At 44.4% G+C, this 21,035-nt stretch overlaps 1 protein-coding gene across 1 annotated transcript in view; it reads right to left on the reverse strand.

Moving 5' to 3' along the window:
* Positions 1-5,486: 5,486 nt before the first annotated feature.
* brinp1 (bone morphogenetic protein/retinoic acid inducible neural-specific 1) overlaps positions 5,487-21,035 on the reverse strand; it is an 85,708-nt gene continuing 70,159 nt past the window's right edge. The window contains exons 6-8 of the mRNA XM_086135712.1: positions 13,713-13,949; positions 11,994-12,216; positions 5,487-6,723 (exon numbers count right to left, since the gene is read on the reverse strand). Of these exons, the coding sequence (XP_085991838.1) occupies positions 5,589-6,723; positions 11,994-12,216; positions 13,713-13,949 (1,595 nt within the window). The 3' untranslated portion in view covers positions 5,487-5,588. The remainder of the gene's footprint in view (positions 6,724-11,993; positions 12,217-13,712; positions 13,950-21,035) is intronic.

Raw genomic sequence — 21,035 nt, forward strand, 5'->3', positions numbered from 1 at the left:
TGTGTCATTCCATTTTTTTTCTCCAGCATTTCTCATTATTGTCTTGTTTATTTATTGAGCTCTCCTTTACTGTCACATGACAAAAACAATGGTTATTATTCCCAAAATGCATGACAAATGAAGACTTCCCCTCATCATAGATCACAAGAATTTTGTTGTTTTGGACAATCCCGGCAGAAGCTTTTCATGACGGGGTAAGCGCTGACAGCTTTTCCAAAGTTCCCAGCTAATAAAATTGAAAGCTTCCATTACGATCCATCTTAACGTCTGCTAAGGTCAGCCCTCGTACACCCCCCCCCCCCCCCCACCCACCTCGTGAAATGCGATCCGGCCATACAGCTAGCGAGGCTCAGCACATAAAACAAAAACATACAATGGCGAATCCGATAACATTAAAAGTCCTGACACCATTCCACTCTGTGTGCACAGATGCCAGCACAACCTCAGTTGACTTGCTCGGAAAACATCCGCTGTCTCGGCACCTCCAATTGGAACGACACGGCCAATTAAAAAAAAAAAAAAAAGAAGACATCTCCTAATAAAGGAAACGTGGAAACGACTTTCCAAACTTAATTCCTAAAGTTTCAAGATAATTGCTGTTGGAGTATACCGTACATAAGAACATTTCAGAAAAAAAATGGCAGTTGTTTTTTTCCAGATGTGACGAAAGGGGAGGCATCTATTTGAGGGGGGGGGGGATCATAAGTGCAGTTGATGACTGATTGGGGCAGAGTATCTATTCAAGGGATGACATGAAAATAGGAGTTCGAACCAACTACGTTTTTTGGGGGGGGGTTTTCCTGAAAAAGGATGGTGTCCATTTGAGGGACCTATTTCTTTATTATCTTGAGGGGACGAAGCACAGAATAAACCGTGATACAGCCGACTGCATCAATGGGAGAAGAAAAAAGAGTCAAGTCTTGGATTGATTAAGGCTCACTTGAGGTGCTCGGATAACAATATCGAGTCAATTAGCTCGGTCAGGGTTAAAAGGCACAGCGGGAAACCTCATGTGTGTTGTTCATTGCCTGTTGACGGATGGGAGGGAAAAAAAAAAACGAATGCAACAAAAGGGTTCGACGCCAATCGTAACCATTTTAAAGAGATTGTAACAAATAACACGGCTTCCCCGTGTTGGCCAATCCACTCAACGTAAATGGAAAACTTTATTTCGCTTTAAAAGCCTTTTCGGTTTGGGTGGTGTAAAGGGGCTCCTTTTGAGACACGGGCAGGACTGATGGCTGGCATGAAAAGCAGGTGCTATTTTTCTTCCTCAAGTGTAGTGCTCAAATGCTTGAGGACAATGGGTTGCCTTTAAAGGCCCCTTTTCTCACGTCCCCGTCCTTCCAGCTCCGGGCTGAACGGACGCGCGTCTCCATGAAAAGGACGCCATAAAGAAATTGAAGCAGCAGCCTCTTACAAAAAAGCCTTTCTCCGTCTTAACTATCCGATTAGTTCCTCGACTGAAGTCAAGTTTATATTTATAACCCTGAAACACAAAAGAGTTTCAAATGGCTTCACAAATCCACACTTCTCAGTGGCATTCCCTGGTCAAAACTCCCCATCCAGGCCAAGGAAAAATTCTGCCCCCAAAAAGGTTTGACAAAGGAAGACACCTGGAGAAGAGAAGGCATACGGAGAGATTTCCAGGGTGACCGAGCTGCATTGGATGTATGAGAAACAAAAACCATTCAGTGTCAGTACAGCACCAGGAAACAAGCACTCAAGTTCACCTTCATGCCATCGGCCAACTCAGTCTTGTCATATTTATTATTTTTTATGAAATTGAAAAATAATAAATCCCAAATCTCTCCAAAGAACGAAGATAAACAATAAAACAAGCGTGCCAAATACTATTAAATATAGCCTTTTAATGAGAAATAGAATATAATATGAAACATTCATTGAAAGAAGCTGATATCATGACCTCAACAAGATAGGAAAAAAAAAACATTACACTGGCAACGTCTTAGGTGTGAAATTCTTCTTCGGACACATTTAATGGGTACATGTAAGCAACACTACATAGCATGATGCGGGACGTGTAAATGACTGCCGTTAAATCAGCTCGGCTGTATACATCGCAAGTAGCGGAACATTCGCAAACTGTTCTTGCCTGGGCACAAAACTGAAAATGACAGTTGATCACTTTGAATTTATTTGGTGATCTTGGCGTTCCCGTTGATATATATATATATATTTTTTTTAACATTCGATTTAAAGTTTGACAACTAACCTCGCCCCCTTGAATGTGGAAAAATAGCTGGTTTTTTTGTGGGGGTTTTTTGCAACAAGGTAAGTGATCGTAATTGCACCATCGTAAGAATGGTTTTACACTGTCAGTTTGTGATATATATATCAAACTAAATCAACACCAGAAACATGTCCTTGTTGTATGGACATTGCAGGGGCTCGAGAAAAAAAAAAAGCAAACCAACAATCCCGATCACGTAAAAACAGTCTCATAGTGTGACAAACCTGATAAGAACCAGCCAATACGTTGAACTAATACACCGGCTTAATTACTTTAATGCAACAGGGATAGTACTTTCAAATGTATCGTGTAGAATTGGAGAAAAAAAAGACTGAGACTTTTGTGACCAGCTCTAAACATGTTAAAGGGATAAATAACAGGCACTTATATAATTATAATGACGACATTAAAATAAAAGAATTATATGGTAGCGATTCTCAAGAATTGTCCAATCAAGTGCTAATACATCGGGGACTTTTTAGCGCATCTTTTACAAACCTAAACTGGCGTCGATTTCGGCTCTGAAGTCCACTCATTGGAGGCATCAGGCACATTTTTCAGCGGTAATTCACCCGCGATACGAAAGCATCCGGGAGCTTAAAAAAAAAAAAACAAGAAAAAAACCCCAGTCAGTCCGTAAACATGAAAGCCCAACGAAAGTATCAAACGCGTAGACCATTGCAGTTAATTAAAAGATGGGGAGGCAACTGCTTTCGGGTTCGGAAAATTTAACTTCAACTAAAATACAATATAAAAGATGCAAATTGTTAGCATGCAAAAATGATGCACTTGCGATGTTATGCCACGTTCTGCCATGTCCATATTAGCATGCTATTAAGCTGAGAATTCGTCGCCGAGCGGAATGAACAAATCCGACGTGACACTTAAAGTGTAAGATTTGTTGTGGGGGCAGGGAAGGGGGGAACCTTTTTCGGAACGGCTTTGTACTTTTACTGTAATTTTAACAGTGACATTTCTACCGCTTGAAATGCTAAAAGAGTCACGCGTAAATGGAACTTAGCTATTCAGCAAATCACACTGAGGGCGAAAAAGGAGAGCAATGCTGTGAAGGTGACGCTAACGGTGACGTGTTACTCCGTTTTTTTCACCGTTAAAAACAGTTCCAAGGTCTCTTTAGGTCGGTGACAGGGATGAATATTTTTCAATATTTTTGTCACATTGGGGTTTTTTCCAGCCTTTCTGACAAAAGCTTAAATTACTTTTGTCTAGCGTGCTAACGTGTAGCTAACACAAATGTGCGCTAACACTCTACCTCTGCTGAGCTTTCAGTTTTGACATGACAATATTTCCGTTCAGTCCATCCGTCATTCGTAAAATGGCGGCTCTTCCTGCCCAGTCATGGGCGCAGAAAATAGGCGTGGAATTTGAATGATGAAAATTCAGCTTAAAAATCTAAAAGGCTCGCTCACAGACATTTCAGAAATAGTTAGCTCACAAAAGATTGACGTGGCGGTGTAATTCCACACCTATCAGTCAGATAGGCACACCAGAGACCCAACTGTGCGTATACAAAGAATTCAATGTCACTTTTCCAAGTTATGTCCACTTTAAATATTGTGAATAGCGAATCAGACAAAAAAAAAAAAGCAGTGATTAAAATCTCCAAATCCAGATTTGCAAGATGTGCCTCTGCAACGTCCACAAGACTAAGTGTCACACTTAGCAGTAAAGCAGCAATATATAGCAAGTTAACCAAAATAAAAGTAGCATCTGAAAAAAATTGGTCTGCAACTGGGGTCTTACACAGTTTTTCCTTTTTTTTTTGTGCCAATAGAATCATAAAGACACCATGTCAACAGGTTTCACCAGCAAAACACGTGAGAGAAGCGCTGATATCATTTCCACGTTCAACAAGTGGGATTATATACACAGCCATCCGAGATAAATCAGAAAAAACCAAAAACCCGCACCATGTCGGGAAGGGTTTTCATCGAGAAACAAAACACTGGTGCTGGTGAAAGGATTCCGGATTAAAAATGTACTTTAAGATTTTACATTGGAGTATTTTTTCCCCCAGCACAACATCGAAACCTAGTGAGAGTGCCAACATATCGTTCACTGTGCTTTTTGTCTCATATCAACCGAGAGAGAAGCAAAAGGTCTTTTAGTGTGTGTAAAATGAAACGGGATTGAACATTACTTGATCTTGGGGCAGAGGTGGTGGTGGCGGGTGGTGGGGCATCTATGGCTTTGTTTTGTCAACGTGCCTGATCGGTGAACGCTCGCTAAGATTTTGGTGCCCAAGAAAAAGCTCCACAAACCAGCAATCACAACATTTTTACCATATATATAGATTTTTTTTTTGTCCGTTTGGTTGTCCATTTTACGCAAAGCAGTACAAAATTAGCATCGACGGTTAAATCCACGACAATGATGCACTCGCGCAGCCAGGAAAGCCATTGCCTTGTGAAACCACGAGAGACCCCCCCCCCCACTCCCCCAAATATAAATAAATAAAAATTGGAAACACACACGACGTAATTGAAAAATTGGACACATTCAATTAGCAAGCCAAATAAAGTAAAAAAGGTATGCGCTGACATCCACACACACGCGCACACACACACATAAACCGTCTATGTCTGTATATTTATAAACAGCTGGCTTTTTGTTCTTTGACGTGACGATCAATTCCCGGCCTGCTGCGTGTGCCTTACATGTCAGAACAGTGACCGAGTGCTTCATAACTCACCGACTCGCCGAGGCTTGGAAAAGTAATAAAGACTCTATAATAATAAATGTGTTGACTACATTACACGCTCTCGAGCCGTTTCTCAATTCTCCGGGTGTATAGAAACATTTTTATTTTGCACGTTAGAGGAAATAAAAGGATTTCTGGTCTGCCTGGTTTTTTTTTTGTTTTTTTTTTTTTTTTTGTGAAAAATGTTTTTTCTTCTTTTCAATTTCCCAGGTAAAGAAGAATGGCAGTTACAGATACAACCTTCCAGTCAAGGCCTCTTTATCACAAGTATTTTTTTTTTTTAAATCTCTCTCTTGCTGACATTAAAGTTCTTTGGGGAAATGACAGACATGCTTGGACAGGTATGTTACAGTCCTTTTAACGTTAGTTCCGATTCAGGTCTTCCTTTCATGGATGCCTTTTCCGTTCCCCCTCCCCCATTTTTTTTTACGAAGTATGCTTTTACAAAGTTTGCATCCCATCAAAAAGGCAGAAAAGGCCCCCCCCCCCAAAAAAAGGAAAAAGGCAAAAGAAGTCAATGAGAGTCAATAAGAGGCCGTCCCGGAGGTTGGGTTCATTTGCGAGGGCGCTTCCGTGTCATTCTCCCGTCCTTAAATTGGCGTTTGGAAGCGATTAACACAGTTTTGCAGTCAGATGATCGGATTGTTTGAGTATCTCTGTGCTGTACATGTCCAAGGCATGATTGACCCGGATCATCTCGCTGTTGTTGAGCTTGAGCCGATGCTTCAGCATACAGGAAAAGAGGTCCAGCTGGGGTTTGCCGGGCGCAGACGGAGGGGCGAGGCGGTTAATCCGATCCCGGATGTCCAGCAAGAGGAGCATGACGGATGACGAGGAGTAGAACTGGTTTCCTTGCGTGTAGGACTGGTTGACCTGCTGCACGGCGCTGCGGAGCAGGTCGGCATTGAAGCGCAGGCTGTAGCCGAACACCTGGATGTCGGAGATTTTGATGTAGATCTGCCGCTTGTTGGGGTCGGCCAGGTCGACGGGGCCCGTGTCGTTGCGGAGGCCGGTGGGGATCTTGGCTCGGCTCCTCAGGTAGATGTGCACGGTCTCGAAGAAGGTCTTCCAGCGGTTGCCCAGCAACAGGGTCCAGTTGAAGCACTGGGTGTTCTGCAGCCGCACCTTTTCCCAGCGGGGGTACCCGTGCTCGCCAAAGGGCATGCTCCAGCCTTCCGAGTGGCTGCCGCTGAACGGGTTGACGTAGACGAAGAACATGGGGTCGATGCTGCTGTTCCGCATCTGACAGATCTTCATGGACAGGCCGATGATCATGTGGAGGTAGTCCATGCGGTTTTTGTTGCTTTTCAGCGTCAGGGACATGCGTTTGCGCCACCGCGGGTCAAAGAAAGTCTCCAGGCGGATCTCGTTGCTGATGAACGTCGTGTGGATGTACAGTCGCGAGTCCATTTTCTGCAGCAGGTACTTCAGTTCCAGGTCCTGAAAGTCCAGGTCCGTCTCGAAGCTAATGAATTGCTCGCTGCGCTCCGAGTCCACATTTTGAGGCTCGCAGCGGCCGCGGTACAACTTGTAGCCCTTGTTGCACGAGCCGCACTGCGAGATGTTGGCCAAGCTGCACATGGCGCAGCTGTTGTTGCCGCCGATGACGCAAGGGATCGGTCGCTGGCACAGGGTGACGCCCGTGTGGCACACGCACGTTCGCTGGCTTTCCAGGAAGGTTCCCCAAAAGCCGTTCTCGTTGCAGTAGAGGAAGGACTGGACCCTGTTGAGCCACTGCATCACCGACCTTGTCGGAAAAGACCAGAAACATAGAAAGGGGTTGATATATTGGCAAGATATCATATCCAATGAAGGAATTTCTGACGCAGGATGAGGAACGGAAGTAGACCAACGATTCGCTGGGTTCCATCCGAGTTGTGTGGAAAGCTGTCGCTGACTCTGCCAAGAAATGGAACGATCGGAATGACCAAAGCTGTAACAGCTGCAAAGTCGGGAAGTTTGAAGGGGGCTGTCGAAATGATGCGCTTCATGGTTGACGACAATCTACTCATGATGTCTCGTCAGGATCATCAGAATCGCCTTTCACGTGCAAGTTGCCGAACGGAACGGAACAGCAGATACAATACGGGGGTGGGGTTATCCTCAGTTTACGACAGGTGCTTTCGAGCTAACAAACGGGGCACCATGGACAAATTAGCACGGTGACGGAAAAATACGCTAAGTATCTGCAAAATAATGTTTTATCGGGTTACGGTGTGGCCTTGGTAAAGCCAGGCCGGCCTGTAGTCATAAGCCGTAACAAGGGTATGAAGTTTAACACCCGCGACTCATTTCTCACGCCCTGTTGCATTTAAAGCTGCTATCCGACAGTTATTTCATGTCACACCGGCCTCTTGCCAGCTTCCCCTGAAAGGCCAAAACAACGTCGTAATGTTGAGAGTCAAAACAAGGCAATTAAATACGATAAGCAGGGAGTTGAAACGGGGAAAAAAATACTGTTTCAGGAACCTTTTCCGTGCCAGAACTTGTTTATTTATTAGCAATGCCAAAACCTACTGACAGTGTTCTGACTCCATACAAAGAGCATTAAATGGTGTCAAATGTGACTAGAATTATTGAGAAATATCTTTTTCCCATCTGCTACCCCTTTTGTGCGCGTTCAATCGGGATATGATTGATGAGGAAGGTTAATTATCGATGGGGTGGATCACGGAGAGGCTCGTGATTGTTGCGGTGGCTGTAAAGGGCCCAAATGACTCAGACCTTGGACAAATCTCGTCTCTGAGGCGGCAAAGCGGCGGAGACTCGATGTGGACGTGATGAGAGAATAGGACGTTCTTTTCCGTTATCAAAAGGGAGAAGTTTGGTTATTTCCCTCAGGTGGAAGGTGTCACTTGCTATTCTTAGCTCATCGCCGCTTCCCCCGCAGGCATCTTTCCCTGTCATCTTGACAGTATTGGAACGTCATTTCTGACTATAGGAAATGGATTCGGATTTTTATTTAATTATTTTTTTCCTTGAGAGGAAAGTTGGTCAAGGTTAGCGTGACATGTTAATGAACCCGAGTACTAACTAACTGCATTGTTAGCAGACCACATATCCCGCCCTGAGCTGGATGCCCAAACGAGTTTGAACACGTCACTTATGGGGGGCAATGAAGGTACACTGAGCTGGCTAACTTGTGAGCTGAGACAAGAAAAATAGGACATCTTCTTCCAGGGAATACAGAAAGGACACTTGGTGACAATGCCAAAGTAGCCATTGTTGTTATTGTTGGTTGAACGTTAACGTCCCCCCGTGACCCTCAATAACACAACACACAGCCCTTAGTGTCAAAACTGCTGGCCACAAAAGTGGCCCGTGTACACAATTCAAGTGGAATGACAAAACGGGGCCCAATTCGGTATATGAGCAACATACGATGTCTTTCGATTGAAAACAGGATGTCGTCAAGAGCTAACAAAGACGAGCAACTTTTCACCTGTGATATTAACTGGTTCGAATACTGACTTCAAGTATAAGAATATCATCAGCAGAGTATTGAAAAGACTGAAAATAGGTCTTATCACAGGAGCTGTATTTCTGTATTTTGCCTTTTATTGCTTTCTTTCTCATAGCTTAGCTGAATTTTGCAGGTTCAATTTGAATAATAATCCTAATAATAATAATCACGTTTTTTTTTTGTTTGGGCTTCTTTGCTCTGTTGGTTTTTACTTTAGAGCGTCCTTGGAGTCGGCTCAAATCGCCTTCAAATCAGCAATGTGAAAATGCGTTGCCTTGGAAAATGTTCATATGATCCCATCCACATCATTATCACTTTGGGTCTGGGCAGACTAAAATAAAACACTCACGGCGCTCGCCCTGGCCGTATGTTTATCTGTAATTAGGGCGGGAGGGAAAAAAAAACAACCCCAAAACATCAGGCTCCAGGCAATACTTTGGCCACAATCACACAGCTGTTGCGCCAGGTATCTGGTGTTGACAGATAGGATGGGAGTGTTGGAATAGATTGTCTCGAAGCGTTCATAATGTCAGCCTTATTTGACCAGCAGTTGGGCGCAGATTTCAACCAAGCACTTGTTGATTTGCATTCGAAACCAAAAAAAAAAGCTAATTAGCAGGCAGCAGGTTGAATATGCACATAAGCATGAATGTGTTTTCGATTCTAATTGTGCATTTGCATGAAACTCTCAAGGAGATCATTTGCATAATGGTGCCATGACGGGGCACAGCATCGCTCCAATTAGTCACTGTGAGTTGAGAGTGATACTTGCTATCGTGAGTTCACCACATATGGCTGTTTGCAATGACAGGACCCCCAAAACAGCCATTCATTATGATAACCACTTCATGAATTCTGAAATGGATCCGTTTTAGCTCTGAACTAGTCAATCAACTGAGTGACTTGGACTATTTTGTTTTTTTTCCATTTATTGACCTCATGTACTCCAATTTGTCCTGTCCTGGAGGAAACGATGCTGCCAATATCTAATGTGCATTGCTCATCCGTGATACTGCCGACATATTGCATTCAGTACACTTTGTCTAGCTTCAAGGTGACCAAAACGTGTCTGGTGTTTTGCTAGTACGAGTATGAAATATGTGGAGGGAGGGGGGGGGGGGGGGGGGGGATTGTGATTTGAAAGAACATCATCAGTTTAACAGTCTGTAATTTACATGAATGAAAAGCTTTATTTCAAAGCTGAACACCCCACGGGAACTGACACACATTAACGAATTGGACATATGAAAGGCACAGAAACTTTTTTTTCTCTTTAATTTTGAAATCATTTCATCTCATGATTAGTTTGGAATGCTTGGATAAATTGTTTTCACCGCGTCGTCTAGCTCGCTCAGATTTGTCGTCGGAAATCAAAAAACAATCAAGTGGAATAGACGCTTTTTTTTTTTTCCGCTGCGAATACTCCGCGTCGGCGTGGGGCTTCAAAGTTAAATGAGCTCGGATTAAATGCGTCATGAATTCCTCCCAAAGAGAGCCGAGGTGAATCAGCGGGGGGAAAAAAAACATCATCAATTTAAAGTGATTATTTTAAACATAACGGATTAATTGTGTGTGGGGATATTTTGGTTTCAATTGTTGAGTCATGGCTTATTGAGGAAAGTTGATTGCAAGTAGCACATTTTCTGCACTATAAGGCGCACCTTAAAGCATTCCATTTTCTCAAAAGCCGACGGTGCGCCTTATAATTCGATGCACCTTATCTACCCATGAACATTTTTGGCCATTCCAAAGAAACAAACATAACAGGAGTGTCAAGCGTAAGGTTCTCGAAGCCATTTTTAAGTCAATGATGATTTTCAATATGTATTCATCTCAGGAAGGGGTGACCTCTACGCGCCAACCGAGCAACAGTGTCATCGCAATTAAAGGACTCACTCATTATCACTTAATGAATATATTCTAATTCTTTGCAGGGTCCATCCCATTTGCATACATGTCAAATTTGGAACATGAATAAGTAACGCAAATGTGGAGATGAATGACTTGCGAGTAATGAGACCAGGTAGCTATTCATAGTTGAAACCCTATAGAGCAAATGTTCATGCCGGAGACGAAAGCAGAAGTGATACGACTGACCGGGGACAAAATATGGATGTGCATAATCATAATTATAATAATTGATGAACTGATCAATAACAGTTTGTTTGATTATTTGCAATTGTTGCTGTCCAATGAATGGTGTCTGCTGAGACAAATGAGAATACCCGACTTGGATGTAAGCAGCAGAGGTGCTATTGATTTCCTCTCAATTAGTTTGTGACCAGAAGAACAAAACGATTGTGAAATGGTGCGTTTTGAAGGCTTACTGCAGCGAATTAAAAACTATTTAAAAGGGAGAGGGAGCTAGCACTGCTGAACGGACGCTAATGCAGCAGTATGAGCGTGACAGTTTGAAGGCCAAACAAATATCCAGAAAAAGAATTCAATTCATCAATTCGTGTTGCGGCAAGGGATGGATGATCACCGGTGGTGGTTCCACGTTTCAGGAGCTCGGAGGATTGTGGAGGAATCTGCAGGGAGGGAGGCACCCGTGGACATAATTCTCACAGCGACGCGCCGAGTGAGATCATGCAAACAACAATGGTGACTGGATGACAAAGATCCGGCCCCATTGCGGGTTCTGACGTATGAATGGCGGCGTTCCCGCACTGGAGATCGGCCCCGTGGTGCCGGTTGTCGGCCTGGCGAGATGCTTTCACATCGTCATCATCAGCAGCTGCCGCCTGGCTTACATGTAGAAGACATGTTACAAGGCCTCCCCGCGGAGGTGCTGCTGTAGTGTTGGGCGCACACTTTGGAACCGCTGTCAGGCTCTTCAGCTTTGCTCCAATTCTCTCGTCCACTTATCAGCTGTTTAGGGAATGCCAAGAGAAGAGGCAAGTCTCTCTCTCTCTCTCTTTCTATACAATTTCGATTCAAACTATTTCCGCTGGATGTGTGTAAACTCATCAAACGACGGCATCTTCTTGAAACAAGCTGGATGACGGGGAGGCTCTCGCTATCTCGGATAACACTTGACGAGCCAACTCTTTCGAGCAGTCGAGGTACCCATGACAGTCTTTAAGTGCTCATTCGAAATGAATATTTCACCACTTTCAACTTGTGTGGTGAACGCCGTCGTCGGAGAACACCGTTTCATATTTCAGGTTGTTTGCCGTCATCCGGGGCGCCGGCGCACCCGCGTAGCTGCGAGCGCAGGGAGGTGGCGGATGATGTGTGCACTGACCTTTCGACAACACTCCCAGAGCTGCATTTGCTTTTATAGACGGCGACGTGGTGGAACTACACGAGTGAGGTAGGCATGTGCAACCCTCAGCACTAAGTCGACGTGATGGAGCCAAACAACGCAGCCATAACTTGGTATCCATAATGGATGCCGTCCTTTTAGACCGTGTGCGCTCTGAGTAGTGGGGATCAAAATAAGAAGTGGAGATCCCCTAAAAAAAAAAAGTGACCGTCTCATCACGGCGTACCTTGGGTTTTCGGAGCATGAGAAGTTGAGCGTGTTGTGTCAGGGTTGTATTTCTACCCACCTCTCCCTGGGCATCTGGTGGTTGGGATTGTGGTGACAGCGGATGCTCAGGCCAAAGAGCTTGCGGGCAGTGCGCTGGATCTTGAGCCGCTGGACCTCGAGGGAGCTCTGGAGCAGCCTGTAGCGAGCCTGCAGGTCCCAGTCGCTGCCCCACAGCAAGTGCACGCTGTTGATGGGCAGGAAGTGGGTGGAGGGCAACCTCTTCAGGAAGGACTTGAATTCATCTGACAAAGCAAGCACAGAGCGGCATGGGGGAAAAAAAATGTTAGTTTGTGGCGGTGGACTAAGCGGGGAAACTCATGTTTGACGATGTGATCGATTTTGTGAGTCAAATTCCCCACAAAAAATCAACCACAACACAACGGTACCCTGACTTAGGAGTGTCGGCCATTTTTGCGAAAAGAAACATTATGCATTTGTTTTCGAAATTTAAAATCGGTCCCGGGTGACCTAGTAAAATGCCTGTGACAAGACTTTCGTTCAAATAAACCGCAAGCCCACTTTTCACTTTTCACCGCCTCACTGAAGGTGCATCGGTGCATGTGGCTCATGCAGCGGACACGTCACCTGCAAAGTCACGGGTGGAGTGAGGAGGGGTACACACAGAAAGACAATCGGGTATATTTTTTTTGTCCCACTTCCAAGACACATAGTTTCGCATGTAACGTTAAATAAAAAAGCCAACGTTGACCTTCAGTGAACTATGATAATCTCGCAAGCTGAAGAAATCCAAAGGCCAATTTATAATATGGCGATACGCTCCGCACTCGACTCCCCTTCCAAGACAGTTGTCTTGAAGTATCGCTTTTTTTTCTTTTTTCCGCGGAGACATTTCTCAGAGTTTTCGGCCGGTCCTCCCGAGGTTTGTCAGATGTGCTTTGCTCGTTTGCTTCAGACACCAGAGTCCTTCTCCTCCTCCTCCGCTGTTGCTCCTCCACCCACCGTTCACAGATGTCACACGCCACCCTCAACCTTTTGCTCGAAGAGCAGCCGTGGGGATGTCGGCTCGCGATTATTAAAGTCGTCTGAATCCAATGCCCTAAAAAGACCATTAGCGTGTCACTCCCTCCCGCCGGGTCGGCAGCTGCCGCGCCGTGTCTGCGAGGGGAAACAAATGGATCTGCGCCTTCATCCAAATTCCTGGAAAAGTACGAAAATGTCGTGACGGTTGATCAAAACCGAAAACACTCATGTCCAAAAACGATGGCGCGCTTTCCCTGAAGTGCTTCATTTGTGTGCGGGGAAAAAAGTGGATATTGACGAGAACAGATGTGCTCGGATAATAATGACTTGATGATGCCGCGTGTTATTCATTGCACATGGTTATTTGCATGCTTGAGTACCTGTAAACAATCGTATTTTTTGTGCTAGAGAGGCGGGTCGAGTTTCGTCTAAGTTTGACAACAGCTGCCGTGCTCGTCAGAGGCATTCGCATTTTAAAACGGTCCACGTACGTACGTACGATAGTTGCGTCCCCTGCCACCACGTCAGATCTTCTACTAAGGTAGGCAGTGGTTAAATCTATTTTTCTGTTTCCTGTCAGGGTCTGTTGCGGCCGTTGCTCAACAAGACAAATTCAAACATTCGCTCATGCAAGCACAACGGAAACTGTAATCCAACCGATTTTGAAAATCAGCCAAATCAATGACCAAACAAAGTCAATTGAAATGATGGTTTGGGTCCAGTAGACGTGGACTGTAAAACAAAACTGACTACTCACCGGAGTTCTCAAAATCTTTGTAGGAGGATAGCCATGACTCGGCCATGCCCAGCATGGTGTTCTCCATGATTTGGATGTCGGTGATGGGACAGTTGCACTGGGGGTACTCCTCCGAACACTGGCAAATGCACTGGTTGTTGCGACACAGGTACTCTCCTTCGCCGTTACACATGATGTAGCTCAGAGCCGACTGGACGAACTTCTCCTGCAAATACTCGGGGAAAATGACCTGAAGACCTGAAAAACACCAACGTAGGTCCATTAAAGCTGGAGGACGACATTAAAAAAAGTGTCTTTGGTGTTCCAGGTGGCAATGTATGGGATTGGAGCTTTCATGTACAGTATCAAGAGTTCACAAATGAATTTGACACACTGGGTTTTTTTTTCCCCCTGGTCTCAAAGAGAACTTTAAAATAATTCAATGATTGCCCTATAAAGGGTTTTGCGTGTGGGGAAATAAAATGGCAGAGCGTCCTTTCAGTGTTGCTTTGTGTTCGGGGTACTCCGTTATTTGTCTAAAGGATGTGCTTCAAAGCCTTCCAGTGTTCGGCATGAGCTGTCACTTTTGTGCCGGCTCGCTCTCAGCATGACAGCCTTCAGTTGTGATTGATGTCTCCCGTCGAGTGTACTGGCGGCTTATTTAGCACACAATCGTTGCGACCTTGTATGAGTTTTTTTGGCCTTTATTTGTGCGAGCGTGTGTGTGTTTCACACAATTATCCAACCAAAGAGTCACCATTTGTTTTTTTTCACAGTGCAATGCAAGTCAATACGAGAAGCAATAAACACCAGCTTTTTGTCTCTTCAGGATTTTACATCAAAATAATTCGGATTTCTCATGAAATATAACTTCTGAACTTGTCCAATTTGTAAAACAGTAAAACTATCTTTCATTGCCTCCGTCTGTACCTTGCTCCGCTGTCTCTTCATTGAACATTACAGACGACAGCTAACAGCTGCACAAGACAATCATAAGTATACAATTTGAAGGCTACGTGTTATGCATGTATGCTCTTTGTTACTCTGACCGCAAAGAAATAGCATGATCGGCAGGTGGGATATTTTTGGGTGCGTTAGGAAAGTTCGCACGATCTGGCTGGCGCAAGTCCGGTGCGATCCGCGTTGCCAATCTGCACAGAGGTGGGTGAGACTGAAAGGCCATGACATATGGAGTCCCTCAAGGGTCAATCCTGGGACCCTTTTCTTCAGCCTGTGTATGCTACCGTTGTGTCAAATGTGTATATGTGTGTGCGTGTGTGTGTGTGTGTGTTTTTTTTTCATATCGCTTTATGCTCATTGGCTTTATTGTGATTGGTGACAAAATATCCTGATTATATTTCAGGTGTATAGATACAGTTATTTATCATTATTTGTTCTTCTTCCAAAAGAGCTACACCTTTATATTCACCTTATCTTTTGAAATGTATATAGGCAGACTAATATACGACTACAGTGCTGTAATAAAGTATGACTGCAATTTATTCCCTCTCATACTGTGAAAGCGCTCATCCTTGAAGTGTCATTCGAGTTTGGTATATCAACTAAAGGCTAACAAATAGAAGCAGAAGTGCATTTCGACCCATCTTACTGTCTCACAGCGTATCATTTCTGGACTCTAGGCCAATTGATATTTCTCAGGAGATCTCATAGAAATGAAAGTTGTGCGGCAGTAAAGCCCTTTCCTTCAATCCAGGGCCTGGAAAATAAATCCTCAGCTCTACAAGCCAGTGGACTGGAAAAGAACTAAATAGTTTTTTTTTTCTTGCCCTTTTTGTATGGAACATTGGGAAAGCAATGTATATTTATATATTTTTTTAAATCTGTCTTACTTGAGCAAAAACATTGCCTCAGCAGAAAATGCGCACGCAGGAACCACATCATCAGATCATATCGAATTACATTTCTTTTCTCCATTTTCCACTCATGCATTATTTTCACCCAAAGGTGAAAACATTAATCAATTTATGCTGAATCAATGTAATGTAGCTGAAATGAGAATGGAAAGCAAGGGCATTATTACGCACTGTACAAATGAATAACTTGCTGATAAACTGTCAACGGGTGTCTACGTCGTGTGCACACTTCAATTAAAGCAACTTATTTTCACCGGCAAATGTTTATGGGGGGGAAAAAATGCTGAAAATGTAATGAATTAAGGTTTTTAAATACAACAACAGGACGGCACGGTGTCGACTGGTTTGCAAGTCCACCTCAGAGTGGCAGAGGTGCAGGGTTCGATTCCGGCTCTGGCCTTCCTGTGTGGAGGCACTTGGGATCGGCGCCGGCATGCCAGCAACCGTCGTGAGAAAATGGATGGCTGGATGGATATTCAACAATATTTGGCATGCCACTATACACAGCACATTGTATTTGCTGAGCTGAACAATTAACATTCTGGGAATGAGATTCGAATGTAATTGGTTTCGTTTGCTCTTGATACAGTAAAAGCCGCTTCCCACAACCGCACAATGATCGTTGCCGGTCAGCCAGATGAAAGTGGGGGGTGGGGTGGGGGCTGGGGGTTCTGTAAGGGGCAAAGTGGATGGATGGCTCAAGGTGTGACCACAAAAGAGTCGGATTGCACGGGCCTTTTTCTCTCTCATCAGGCCTGTCTGTGGCCCCCGGATCCAATATTCATTTAGCTTGATGTATTCCTGGACTTGAAACTTTAATGTGATTTGTGGGACAATCCAGATGGCAAGTTCACGGATCAACGCACTGGAGGAGCCGGGTGCCAGCGGGGCCCGCTGCACAATAACACAGAGTGCCTACAATTCTCCTTCCCGCGACCATACTTCACAAAGCGCCGAGCATCGCGTCAACATCCGTCACTTCAGCCGCTGTCCGCTCTTTTCTGCCCGCCGACTTTGTCTCTCCTCTTTGCACCTCTGTCCGACTTCATTACGCTCACTTTTGCTCCCGCCACGCACCTCTGGTACACTCCATCACTCACTCCTGTTCCTTCACCTCTCGCACTCTCCCCAACCGCACTAAATCACTGCGCATCGACACAGGTACTGGAAACGTGATGTCTTGTCCTCGCCTCCCGCTATGAGAATCCCTCGGCAACCCTTTGTTGCTGCGGCATAAGGCTTACACGTTTGTCACCATCGCAATCGCCTTTATCGTCACTGTACCGTCAAAAGAAAAACAAAACAATAATATCCTTGTCAAGAAAACACCCGCAATCACTTAGACAGAAATTACTTGCAATGAGGACAAGAGCTATAAAAGAAAATGGGGAAAGTTTTTGTCTTCCTTCCAGGAAAGTGCAATGTTAATGCTTTCATTGCAAACTGTTTTCAAAATGAGAACCGCTCAAGTCCCAGCCAATTGAGCGCATTCTAATTGACCTTTGAAACGACCAGATGAAAAATTACTCTTTTTATTATTCATATTTTTTTTGCCTATGCCATTAAATGTGTGTGTAGCATGATGTGGAAGTTTGACGAGCATTTCCAGGATTTGTGGGGGTGCGATTGTTTAGTCGCCGCCTTGTGCAGCTTTAATTTGTATCATTTCCAACAGGAAACTTTTGACCTTCGCGGCGCCGCTGTAAATAGCATTGATGTTGATGAAGAGGCTTAATTCTGTCCACTGAATGATGACAATGGCCATGAACTCCACGGTGACTTTTCCTTTTCTATCACGTCTCCTTGTGGTGTGCACTCTTTTGATGAAAGAAGTGGGGGTGGGGGGGCGCGCTGGGCACATCTTGTAACTGCAATAAGCGGTCACCCGCTTATTGCAATGCCACGCTTCGCCTCATAAATCAGCGTTTCATTACAGATTAATTGACCATTGTGCAGCCTGCAATTTTGCAAAATAATCATGACTTAATCCGCTGACGCAATCGAGTGCATTTACTTGAATGGGAAGGTGAGGATGGGAGGGGGCGGGGGGGGGGGGGGGTTGTGGGGGACATTAAAAGAAGATTGGAGGTTATCGTGATCAAACCCCCAAGACCTCCACTGTGGTTTACTGCTTCTTGTATTTCTCGAGGTTGGAGAATGCGCACGCCGGTGTGCCTGTGAAGGCTTGAACCGGGGGGGGGGGGGGGGGGGGGGGCATATCATCGGGAGATTTGCTGTATCGGCCCATTTTTGCACACATCCGTGCAGCCAAAGCCACTATTTATCCACTTGTCATTTCTATTCAGTGAGATTCTCGACGAGCGGCATCGGAGCTCCGAATAGCACTTTTGGAAAACTTTCACCGTCTCAGCATTTAAGCATGCAAGCGGTTCAGAAGGTGTGCTGAGCAGATTAACGCAGATGATCATAAATGCTCTCAGCAAGCACCTTGTGTTGTCAAATGGGAACGTTATCGACCCCCACAATCTCAATTTGAGAGAGTAAAAACTGGACCGGCGCTGCACCCTGCTGTATAGATTTTGTTGACTGTTTTTTTTGGGGGGGGGGGGGTATTTTATTTTATTTTTTATTACTTTGAACCTTGTTTGTTGGACTTCATTGATTTTTCATTCTTCCTTGGACTTGTTTGCGTTTTTGAGAAGAGAAAAAAAACCATACTCTCTATAGTCGTTGACACGGCGGCATTTGTGTTTGGTAAAACACAAGCGCCGCATGCCGGGCTGAACACTAAATGGGCTGATTTCAGCAAGACAAGAAAAGTGTGTGCAGGAGTTCTATGATTGTTGATCCATGGCCTATTTTGAGGAAAGCAACTGATCATAACTCCGTTAACAATGTGGGTATTGTTGGGGGAACATCACCCTGTGGTATGTGGAACAGGAACTCCATCCAACGTGCAGAAAACATCTGATTCCCCCTTTCCCGCCCTCATAAACACACACGCACGCACAACGGAGGCACTCTCCAACATAGTTGGGAGTTAGCCGAAATTGCTTGTTAAAGCAATTGTGAGATGGAGGAGGGCAGGCCTGTCTGAGGTGCGAGATGAGCTCTCTGCGCAGCCGAGACGCGAGTCGCACAGGCGCGCAGTAAACGTGAAATAGTGAGGGCGCCTCTCGTCCTTATTCTCCGTGCGCCATCTCAGCTGGCAATAGAAGTCGCTGTCATTTTTCTCTCAAGCAACACAATAACATCAGCGCGCCATAAAAAGGCATATTAAGACCGCATTACAAGGACAAAGTCGTTGTGCTAGGCATTACCGAAAAATAAATGGACAATTTAACAAAATTAAGATTGGAATTATGAAAAAAAACATTAAGGGAAACAATGGCATAAATTGAGTCATTACTGGAGCAAGTGCCGGTATTAGAATTCTGTACGTATTTAATGTGAGCAACTATAATACTACAAATATGATGAAGTCGCCACTGGCAAAGCAATGTTATGGTACAACAAAATAAACCGTGGTATTCCGCCCGATGACAAGCTTTGACGTTTTTCCGTGGCGACTCTTAAAGCGACGACTGCTGCACTCAAAGTGTCAAGATTAGGCTGGCAGATCAAACGCGTACGTTGGCTGCAGACATTTACTGGAGGAACTCAACATGAGATGATCTCCGGCGCAAAAATCATTTTGTACGTCGAGACGCGCTCACAGTAGTTGCTAAATCAGGGACTGTGATGCAGAAATGACAGTTCATAAAAGAAGTAGATTTGCTAATTTGGCCGTGCTGACAGGCCTGATGATCATAGGGCAAAAACAAACAAACGAACAAAAAAAAGCTGTGAGAAATTTTTTGGGAGGCTGCATATAATCTATCATGTCCGTTATGTCCATTTAAATCAAAACGACTTCTCATATGACATAATGAGTGCCTTGTCAGGTAATTAACTTGATTCTCTTTTTGGTGATCAGCAAAAAGAAAAATCAGAAGAGGGCAAAACTGTAAAAACCATGCCGCCACTGAACGCATCACTTTTGCTAGACATTTGCTAACAAATCCAAAGGTCAACAAAGGTCTTAGGGTGAAGTTGGAGTTGAAGGTGCAGACATTTCTGTTAACATTTTGGCTAATTCAAGTCAGTACAATTTGGTGCTCGGCCTCATATGAAAAAAAACCCCAAAACATCGGCTTACTTCAGTATATTTCACCGGGAGAAATATTTCACGAGTTCAATTGGTGTCAAAATGTTTTCCGCTTCCCTGCAACTGGGATGGCAATAATCATTTGACGTGGCACATTAATGTGCTCTTTGTTTGTTCCTCCCGACTCCAGATTGACACCCGAGAAGCGTTCGCAATATTAGCTGGAAAGGAATTTAAATTTCTCGAGAGACCAAAAGATTCTATTGAAGCTCAGATGGAATTTGCGTCTAGTTTAGCAGTCGGGTTTTAATTGTTTACAAATCTTCTGCTCTGCTGGCGAGAAAGAAATCTCATTAATCATTTTAACATTGCGCTGTCCGCTATGGAAATTACAACGTAAATTGCAAGATGGCAATCGTGATATTTTGCCGATGGTAGGACAGCAATCCGACACATGAAATCAATTCCGCTGCAATTGTAAAAACATACTGTAAAAATGTCAGAAGTAAAATCATTTAATGTGAAAATACGCTTCACTCACGTGATGTTCCCTGAATTTTTTTTTTTTAATTAAAAAACATTATATTATTATAACCATTCAGTCTCACACAAAAAGTCCATTTCGAGTCTTCAAGTCATGTGGGAGTAAAACCCAAGCAAGAGGTGAACAAACGAGCCCCAAACAAGAAGGTCTGAGCCACATTCGGAAACAGGACCTAAGCAGATGCGCTGGCCGCTCGTCCGCGGGGTGATGCCCCGGTTCGAAAAAGTCAACACAATCAAAGGTAAGGAGCCATTAGCCGACAAGGACCCAATCATCGTCAATAAGGCCGTCATAAATTACAAGCAAAACAAAAGCCGAGTACTTTGTCTTCCTCGACGCACGCTTTCTCTCACCGGTCTCTCCTCGGCATTTTCTCAAGAGTCTATCTCGGAAAGAGCCATGAGAACTATCACCTAAGATTTATGAATATGTTCCAATAGCCTGAGCCAACAGTTTTCCAAGTGGTGAAGTGAAAATAAATTAAAGTGGCCCTGTAGGCTAGTCGTGAGCGGCGTGATGAATTAGATACTCATTGCGTCGTCGCCGTCCCTCCGTTTTTTTTTTTTTGTGAGGAAGAATGCCGCAAACGTTACAACAAACACAAACATAAAAATTAATTTCCCTTCTTCTTTTACAACAGACGTGTTGAGAAAATTGATGTGGAGGCTCACACCAGCCTTTGCGGGAAATCATAAGCAAATTGTTGTCTCGCGTTTGAATTTTTCATTTCACGCCACCAATCGCGCAGGATCGTCTTATTTCTTCCACAACTTATCGCATACAGTAAATCTTGAGAGGTACCCAAGCATGCCGCGGAG

The sequence above is a fragment of the Hippocampus guttulatus genome, chromosome 17, assembly GCF_054856545.1.
Source record: "Hippocampus guttulatus isolate MCC_2025c chromosome 17, RoL_Hgut_1.0, whole genome shotgun sequence".
Classification (NCBI taxonomy): domain Eukaryota; kingdom Metazoa; phylum Chordata; class Actinopteri; order Syngnathiformes; family Syngnathidae; genus Hippocampus; species Hippocampus guttulatus.